The sequence below is a fragment of the Alexandromys fortis genome, unplaced genomic scaffold (assembly GCF_014885135.2).
Source record: "Alexandromys fortis isolate MF-2015 unplaced genomic scaffold, M_Fortis_MF-2015_v1.1 scaffold_39, whole genome shotgun sequence".
Taxonomy (NCBI): domain Eukaryota; kingdom Metazoa; phylum Chordata; class Mammalia; order Rodentia; family Cricetidae; genus Alexandromys; species Alexandromys fortis.
In genome coordinates this window covers 48,806-59,077 of record NW_026067918.1, presented here as the reverse complement: position 1 = coordinate 59,077, position 10,272 = coordinate 48,806, and the positions used below count along the sequence as shown (strand labels likewise).

General features: G+C 33.7%; 1 protein-coding gene across 3 annotated transcripts in view; it reads left to right on the top strand.

Moving 5' to 3' along the window:
* Positions 1–10,272, top strand: part of Ube3a (ubiquitin protein ligase E3A) — an 85,862-nt gene that overhangs the window by 52,262 nt on the left and 23,328 nt on the right. For all 3 annotated transcript variants that reach the window (XM_050140120.1, XM_050140121.1, XM_050140122.1), the window contains 3 exons: positions 6,603–6,747; positions 8,133–8,338; positions 9,233–9,397. In XM_050140120.1, the coding sequence (XP_049996077.1) occupies positions 6,603–6,747; positions 8,133–8,338; positions 9,233–9,397 (516 nt within the window). The remainder of the gene's footprint in view (positions 1–6,602; positions 6,748–8,132; positions 8,339–9,232; positions 9,398–10,272) is intronic.

Genomic DNA, 10,272 nt, shown 5'->3' with positions numbered 1-10,272 from the left:
GCGGCTAAGGAAGGGAGGGCTCGTGCCAAGCCGAACTCGAGCGGGGAAAGGAGAGGTCCTAAAAGCCAAACGTTCGGGCACCAGATGAAGGCGTAAGTCACGAACAAGGCCACACCAGTTTGGAGTTATGATTAATAGGGTGTTATTTATTTAGAGGGGAAAACTTACAGATCACCGTCCCAGACAACAGCCATCTGCACAACCAGGAAAGGAGTCTAGTCTCCGGCGGAGCAGGAAGTGAAGAGAGCGAGCAGAGGAAATAGCCGCTTTTTTAAAGGGAGAGAGACCACACCCCAATGGGCTGGTATCACAGCAGCTATTGGTTGGAGGGGCGGAAGGACCTCCCGCAACATAGGGGCTCAGATTAGGGATTCTGACAGGCAACCTAGAGTTCCGTGCTTTATGTATTTTGGTACATCTATGCCACAAACTAATATTTGGGAACTGTTATAGGCTATTGTAATTTGTGTGTTTAGAATATTGCCAGTATTTAAGAAGATTAATAAAGTCAGTGTAATTGAAATAGGAGCTGATAGAGTTATGGGATTGATTAAATTAGTAAGTTCTAGAATTTTACATAGTTATTCTGAGGACCAAAAGGAATGGTGAAGATGGAAAATTGGAAAGCAAAGTCTTAAAAACCAGGATTTGTCACATGCAGATGAAAGAAATTGGTTCACAGAAAAAGTTATCAGAATTGTTGCCCAATTTCCTCCCCAAGTCACTATCCCTTTATATATGGGGCTCTAAAAGCATTGCCTAACTCAGCTTCCATAATTACCTTTATTATAAATACCTACTGCTACATGTACTTCAATTTTTCGTCGATAGCCTACAGTGCTTTAATAATGGAGTTTTTTTTTGTGCTGTGTATTTAATTCTATCAAGCATTCATTAATTAAATTGTGCTTAGTGCTCTTATTATTTAACATTATTCTAATGGAAATGAATGGAATCTTCCTTAAAAGTAATTTCTTAAAAGAGGAATGAAAAATGAATAGTCAGTATCATCTAAGAATTTAAAATAAAACATTAAACTCCTTTTTTTTTTTTTTGGTGAGGAAACTGAACTTTAGAGAGATTCTTATTTGTAGAAATGAATGTCATAATTAGATTTATTACCTAAGATGTAATCATTTGACTCAGCTGTAACCCACTTAAAGGCACAACAGATTCGTCTTTTGTTTACAGATAACATGGAAAAAGTTAAATTCATTAAGGCGATTGTGTTTGTCGTCATTATTTAAGGATTATTTACCAAAATGTATAAGTCACCTTTTTTGGAGAGTCTTACTTAGCACTATTGATCTAATTTGAGTGCTGCTTCTCCTTAAATAATTATATCCTTAGTTGTTTTCTTTTTAAATTATGTCAGCATAGGATTTAAAGTAGTAACTCAGGATATCTAAATTTTTTTTTTCTCTCCTTCTTTTAATATTTTGAGACAGGGTTTCTCTGTAGCTTTAGAGCCTGTCCTGGAACTAGGTAGACCAGACTGGCCTTGAACTCACAGAGATCCACCTGCCTCTGCCTCCTGAGTACTGGGATTAAAGGCCACCACCGCCCAGCTAGGATGTCTAAATGTTTTAAATGATGGAGTAGCAAAAAAATTTTTGAATTTTGAAAATATGGGAATAGAATGTTTTGAATCAATATGTATCCTACTTAGTGAGTTTTGGAAATGCTTTCATATGAGATCATCTTATAAAAAATTATCTTGCCAGGATTTTGTCTTGCTAACTAAAAGTTAAGGAGTTTAAAATTATTTTAACAATCTATGAGAGCAAGAGTTTCTAATCAGAAAAGAAGCCTATTTAGGATGTGGCAGTTACCACTGTATTTTAATAAAGTATAATAATATCAGTATATTTTATTTTTCTCTAGTACTGTCTATTAAGGCAATATTATCTATATTTAAGGAATATAAATACATATAAAATCCATTGCTTTATAATAAATGAGGTCAAGGATGTACACAGATTTTCTTCAAAATTTCCTGATATTTTCCAACAGTTTTCATTTTCATATACCCAACTACATATAAAACAACTTGATTTTACAAATTCAATTTTAAATAAAAGCTATTATTTAAAGTAATTTAACTGTATAATTTTAATCCCTATACTGTTTGATTGATGAAACAGTGGCTTAAAGGGTCTGTGTGTGTGTTTTAAAGATTATTATTTTAAAGAAATAAAATTTAATGTGATTTCTTATGATAATGGCTTCTGCCAAAGGTATTATGTAATAATACGTTTTGTTTCTGTTGCCATAGTTTTTAGAAAGATAGGCTATTAACCCACTATCCTCAAACAAGGTAATATTTCCAAAATCACTTTGATACATTGAGAATGGTCTTTTTGTTTGTTTGTTTGTTTTTTGTTTTTCGACACAGGGTTTCCCTGTGGTTTTGGAGCCTGTCCGGTAGACCAGGCTGGTCTCGAACTCACAGAGATCCGCCTGCCTCTGCCTCCCAAGTCCTGGGATTAAAAGTGTGCGCCACCACTGCCCTGCGAGAATGGTCCTCTATTTTTATTTGAGAAATAGCCAATTGGATATATATACAGAATTAATTTGCCAACTATTCTTAAAACATAACATTTAGATACACCCTGATTCTGAAAATAATATGTGAGTGTTGATAAAAATAGAGAAAATCAAAGAAAATAAAAAAGCACACAAAATTCAGAAACCAATATTCTCTCTAGCTTCTGTGGAGAAGTAGTTGACTGTAGTCTAACATGTGCTGCTGGATTAGAGCCTCTCTCTGAGCTACTTGCTCGACCTTTCGACTAATTTAAGAGGCCCATCTGTAAAGTTTTCTAGCAGCCTACTTGCGAGGTGGTTTTATTTGTAAAGTGACCCATCACTTTTATATACTGCTTCTGCTGCTCTTATTCCTGGAGTATTTTTGTCCTTAAAATCCTATGGTTAGGCTTGGCGGAAGTGGTGCACACCTTCAACCCCAGCTCTTGGGTGGCAGAGGCAGGTGGATCTCTGAGTTTGAGGCCAGCCTGGTCTACAAGAGCTAGTTCCAGGAAAGGCTCCAAAGCTACAGAGAAACCTTGTCTTGAAAAACCACCCCCCCAAAAAAAAAGAAAGAAATCGTGTGGTTAAACATTCTGACAAAACTGGAAATATTTATTTATTTGTTAATCTTATTTTAGATAGAGAATGCCTGTATAGCCCTCACTGGCCTGAATTTTTCTCTGTAGGTGAAATAGCATTAAAGAACAGAGTTTGAGTGCTGGGGTTAAGTGCATGCGCCACCATGTGTAGAGAGCCTAGAACATTGTAAATTAATAGAATGGAAGTACTTGTAACCCAAACTTAGAGGCAGAGTTAGTATTAGAGAATTAATCTGAGCATCTCAAATATTGTGTTTTCAGTGATCATAATAGAACATACAGTATTAAAAGCTTCTGGTTAACCAGTATTGGGGGGGGGGGGGGATAGCAACGATTGTTAGAAATGGACATAGACTGTCTTATTTGACTGACAAAGGGCTAAGAATACCGGCAAGCTTTTGAACCAAAAATTTACATGTTTTAATAGAAATAGCAGTCAAATGCATAAGTTATGTCAGACTTTTTTCCTATTTAGTAATGCTTGATTAAAGCAGTTTCACTTCTGTGGTGAAAAAGAAAATGAAAGCATTCACTGAAATCTCTTGAATTCTTAGCAATTTGAGAACTGGGAGAAAGCATTAAAACAGATTACACAGTAATAAGGGCAATGTTGTGTGGGATCATTGAAATGTAAAGGTTCAAAATTATTCTGTCTTAAGACAGATTTTTCGATTAGCACTTTTGTTGGTTTGCTTTCCTTTTCCATTTCCTAGGTTAATTTTGAATCTACATAATTTTTGACTGTCAAGTGTAACATGAGGGCCTGCTAGTTGGGGGTTTCTGTCCTGCCTGGTTCCCACAGTCATTAGGTTCCAAAGAAAATCACACAGAGAGTCTACATTAGATACAAACTGATTGGCCCATTAGCTCAGGCTTCTTATTAGCTCTTATCACTTATATTAACCCATTATTCTTATCTATGTTAGCCACATGGCTAGGTACCTTTCTCAGCGGGGCAGGTCACATCTTGCTTCTTCTGTGGTCTGCGCAGGACTGCTGACAGAGCTTCCTTCTTCCCAGAATACTCCTGTTCTTATTGCCCTCCTCTACTTCCTGTCTGTTTGACCCGCCTATACTTCCTGCCTGGCCAATCAACATTTTTTAAAACATGATTGACAGAACACAGACAATTCTCCCACACCAGTAGAGTCTCAGAACTAGTCTACCTTTTGATCTGTTTGGGACATAAAATTATGAATCTTAAGAAATAGACTTTTTGAAGAATAATAGTGGTTCTCACCAAATTTGCATGCTTCATAGAAATTATATATTATTAAACTTTTACCATCTTGTAGTAGGGAGAATATTACCCCCCTTTTTTCGTTGTACATTAGAAATTTGCCTGGATTTACTGAACTTTAATTGAATGTTATTAATCTTTTGTGACAATTGGGACTTTATTTTAATAGAGTATTTTGTTTCTTATATATTCAGTAAAAAATTACTGCCTCAAAAATAAATTTTCAGTAAGTACTGACCTAAAATTATGTATGTCAGCTGAGAATATAGATCAGTTAGTAAAGTACTTACAAATAGACCCGAGATTTATCCTCAAAACTTTGTTAACAAAGGCCTTGCAATCCTGATGGTAGATAGTTAGGTACTGGCAGATGCCTGGGGCTTCCTGACAGTACAGCGTGTGCTGATCTTCTGTCTTGTAGGCAGAAGAGAGACTCTTTTAACAAGTAAGGTACACATATGAAGACATACAAATGAGTTAATCAAGACCAAGACAGAGATGTTTTTAAAAAATGAATTTATAGTATTGTAGAACCCATAAGTTTAAGGTATTCAGGAAGTAATTTGAACTAATTGTTTTTTTTCCAAAAAGTTTTGGCTGTATCCCCTACTAAGAAAAATATAACATCCTAAACAAAATTTGTACCTGTACATTGAAATTTATCTTGCCACAAACAGCAGGTCCTTTTGCTGATTCTGATGTGGTCTTTTCATTTATTTTTGTTGTTTTAATTTTCAGCAAACCATTGCAGCTCACAGTTTAAACTTTAAACTTAGATTTCGGGCAACTTGGCCAGATTCCTGAATTTATGAGATTTTGGTTTTATTTATTTATTTATTTATTTATTTACTTACTTACTTACTTACTTATTTATTTGTTTGTTTGTTTATTTATTTATTTTATAGATTTTTTTAGAATACCAAAACACTATTGTTGCTTATGGCATTTGTTTTAGTAAACTAGGAGACCTATTCCAGTGCCACTTAAATTTTAAAATTCCTTTTGAAATAGTTAAGACGTTAACATTCTTAAATATTGTTTTGTCAAGCTTTCATCTTTAATGTTACACTTTTTTAAGCCAACAGGTGTTTGGAAACAATGTTGAAAATAAATTGTATAATTAGTTATGACTACTATCTGCAAAGTTTAAGTAGATAAAACAAGTTACAATTTCAACATAACACATTATAATTTAATATTTCATAGTGGACAGAAGTTAATCCTAGTGGAGCAGAGCAGGTTTGGCTAATTGTTAGATGAAAAATAAAGATATCAAATATATGTTTTATTTGCCTTTGTGAAAATTTGGATATTACATGTCACATTATAAACCACTAAGAAGTGGCAATAACTATGAATTTGTTTTGGCAGGAGAGGAATTGTGTTAACAATAGAGTCTTGATACGTAATCTTAAGATTTATTAGAACATATCATTTTCCTGTCTCATAGGCGTGAGCTAACACATCTGACTTTCTGATGTATATTTTTTAACTGAAATTATTTATAGCATGGCAGTTAGGACAGCTTAACTCTTTACATTTCCATTCTAATAAATATAAATTATTTATAGGTCTACTATGACCTCTTATTAAACAATGCTTAGGTCACATTTCTGTGCTGGTTTTGCTAAAATGACAAACAGGCATTTTGCTGCTTTAATTTGTTCCCATGCCTCGTTCCATGTATTATATTAATTTATTATATAAAATATAATAGAAAATTCAGTTGCCAAGTTAGAAGTAACCATTTTATGCAGTGGTGGTTTTGTGTGTATGTGCTGTGTGGTATATGTTTGTGATTCATGCATGTGAATATGCTGTTTTGTGTACCCATGTGTGAACATCTAGAAGCCCATCTATGATGTCAGGTATTTTCCACTTCTAGACAGAAAGATCATTGAGTGAAATGGAAGCTCACCATTTTGGCTAGGCCTTAGACGTCTTCCGGCCTGTTCCCCACCGTGTTAAAGGCATGAGGGACCATGCCAGGAGTTTAACAACGCTGGGGATTTCAACTGAGGTTTTAATGCTTACAAATGAAGCACTCTTACCTAATGAGTCATGTCCTTAACACTCTACCATACTCTCTTGTTTTTGTTGGGGGTTGGTCAGTTTGCTTCTTGTTTCCATTCAGAAACAAAATTGCTTCATATTAATACTCTTTGTTTTCAGAAGAAAGTTTAGCTTATGCTGTTGTCATTAGTCCTCCTCTTTATCTTTTCGTTTATAAACAGCTAGAGATGATTGCTATGGAAAATCCTGCAGACTTGAAGAAGCAGTTATATGTGGAATTTGAAGGAGAACAAGGAGTGGATGAAGGAGGTGTTTCCAAAGAATTTTTTCAGTTGGTCGTGGAGGAAATCTTTAATCCAGATATTGGTAAGTGTTAATGATTCATGTTAGTCTTTTGAATTACAAACTTGGTTTTATGAATATTCTCTGTGATGATAAACAACAAAAAAACGAGTATGGCTTATCTCTAATTAGTTACAGATGACAAATATGTATGTTTCAGGAACTGATCTGTCTCTCATGAATTCATGTTATTCCTTAGATTGTTTAGCCAAATATTCTAGTAAAGAAAAATTACCTTTTTGTTAAATCTTAAAATGGTGGATTGGAAACAGTTGAAGGCATGAGAATAATATATATTTTTTTCAAACTGTAGAACTCAGGTATGAGTTGGATAATTTTAAAACCAGTATTTCACAAATATTAAATTGCAAGAAAAGGCATAGATTTCACTGTGTATTTTTCTTTTTCATTAAAACTGAAAATGAAACATTCAAAACTCTTACAAAATTAAGTTAAAAGTACATTTTAATGCTGTTTTATTTGGCTTTGAATAATCCTGAATAATCTTGTTCCATTAGAAAAAAGGTTTTTTCCCAGACCCCCCCCCCCCCCGTGTGTGTGTGTGTGTGTGTGTGTGTGTGTGTGTGTGTTTATACATATATATAAACACTTTGGTCTTGGTTTTGGTTTTATGGATAGTGTTTTTATATTATATTAGTGCTTTCTGACTTTGAACTCACAATCCTCCTGTCTCATTCTGCCAAATGCTAAGATACGCAAACCCCTTCTACCCCAGCATATTAGACCTTAATTTAGAAGTATTTCCTGTGAAGCAGCTGAAAATGAACTTAGAAAAATTAGAAAGCATATGAATTTATTTTAAATATTTTTATCTTTGTTCAGTGAAAAAAAGGCAAATCTCTATTACTGGTTTTGTAAATGAAGTAATAATAATAGGGAAAAATGTCTCTTAAATTTGGTTTTTAATAATGATGACCATGTAAAGATGAAATATTACAAAATTGGTTTTTTTAAACTATTAGTTCACATTATATAGGTATCTAAGTAACTTAAAGTTAATCAACTTTATCTAATTTTTGTACTTTATCTTATGTAATTTTCAGTGTCTAAAACATAACTGAGTTCCTAAAGACTGTAAATTAATTTTCATTTATCAATGAAAATTGATAATAAGCTATGCATAATTTAATAAATCTTTTTAAAACACCTTTCCAGAAATGTCACCCAAGTTGCATATTACTTTGTTTCATTGGTTTCTTAGAACTGTGTACCATCTGTTAATACACTTAATATAATCATATACTAGATTTGTAGTTTTCTCACATGCATTTAGTAGTAAAAACTTATATCTGCTATATTAAAATTCTTACGTGTTGTTTTGTTCAAAATTATTTTTAAATTTTAAGACTTCGAAAAATTCAAAGTATTTTAAAATTTATTTTTTGTAGGTATGTTCACATATGATGAAGCTACAAAATTGTTTTGGTTTAATCCATCTTCCTTTGAAACCGAGGGCCAGTTTACGCTGATTGGGATAGTCCTCGGTCTGGCTATTTATAATAATTGTATACTGGATGTCCATTTTCCCATGGTTGTCTACAGGAAGCTAATGGGGAAAAAAGGAACCTTTTGTGACTTGGGAGACTCTCACCCAGTAAGTTCTTTTTAATTCTTTAATTGGTCTATAAGATACTACTTAATGTAGAAATACATCCTAATTTATAAGAATATGTTTTTGTTTGGAATCTTTTGCAATATATATATTGCTACCCAGTGTGGTAAAGTTTAAAATTTTCAAGTGTTGTGTTTTTTTTTTTTTTTTTTGGTTTTTCAAGACAGGGTTTCTCTATAGCTTTGGAGCCTGTCCTGGAACTCCCTTTGTAGACCAGGCTGGCCTCGAACTCACAGAGATCCGCCTGCCTCTGCCTCCCGAGTGCTGGGATTACAGGCGTGCGCCACCACCGCCCGGCAAGAGTGTTGTTTTTATAGATTGTATCAAGCGAGTTTTGATTGACCACATAGTGAAATGTGAACACTTTGTTTTCGGTGTAGCCTGTGGATCTGCCTGGTGGAATGAGCATCAGCTGTTCTTAGACACAGCTGATGTGTTTTTTCCCCTTCTTGGAGACCCTGTGGGTGTTGTAGAGCACAGTATGCATTGTCATAGAACTAATGATTTGCTTAGATGATTGACACATTATCAGTGTCAGTGTTTTGTTTTTATTTTTTCTTTCTTCAAGACAGGATTTCTCTTTGTAGCTCTAGCTGTCTTGGAACTCACTCTGTAGAGCAGGCTGGTCTTGAACTCAGAGATTTGCCTGCCTCTGCCTCCCAAGTGCTGGGGTTAAAGGCATGCACTGTCACCACCCGACTCAGTGAAGGTCTTTTGTGTCTTATTTAATTACTAGAGAGATGGTAAATAATTTTGGCTTTATTTTTATTGACAGATAGTTTCTTAAAGGAATGAAACACGCTCTTGCTCTCTCTCTGTCTTTTAAAATGCTTTTTACAAGTTTTTGGTAACCCCACTTCTCTTTCTGGTTGTTAGGTTTTATATCAGAGTTTAAAGGACTTATTGGAATATGAAGGGAATGTGGAAGATGATATGATGATCACTTTCCAAATATCACAGACAGATCTTTTTGGTAACCCAATGATGTATGATCTAAAGGAAAATGGTGATAAAATCCCTATTACAAATGAAAACAGGAAGGTAATAAAAATTCTCTGTCTTTGTTTTGTAAATATAAATTTCAAAGAAATATTCTTAGAATTTTCAAAGAATTATTTAATACTGCTTGAAGCAGTAACAAAAAATTACATAAACAAATTTATGTAAATAGTGAAGATACAGTTTACCAACTCTTAGATAAGAGCCATTGTGAAGGTACACAATTAATTACTAGAGGAAGAGTCCACAGACTAGCAGAAAATGAATGGCTAAACCTAGCTATAGTCTAACACCAGAAACGGGGTGCTACCATATCAGACCTTAGAGATAGAGAGGACCCAGTGAATAAGGTCCTAATTAGTGTGTACAAATGTTTCCCATTTGAAATATAATTAGACATGTGAAAATTATCCATTTCCTTAGATGGTATTCATTTGGGAAGAGGAAATAACTGAGTAGTATAAGAAAGTTACAATAAGTAGTATAATTTTTAAGAGTATGTAAGTTTATATTAGTATCTTTTTGTAAAATATTTCTGTCAGGATACAGAATACCATTTTTAATAATTTTAACACAGTATTTGAGCTTACCAACAAATAGTACTTTTGCTGAACTGGATACAGAAGATAGTTTACCAAAACTTTTAGTAGAAATCATGAGACATTCTTATTTGCTCAAATTTAGTATTCATATCTTGAATTTATATTTGCATACTTAAAGGACTTTGAAACATTGTGTTGAGGCTCTTTTTATATTAAGTCCTTTTTAATCTTTTATATCAGTCTTTTATAAAATTACATTTTATATTAATTCCTGTTTTACTCTCAGAAGTGAGGAATTATAAATGTATTTTTATTTCTTCATTCATACATTCTATTAATTTTTAAAGGCTTTTGTTTTATATGCGTGAATGTTTT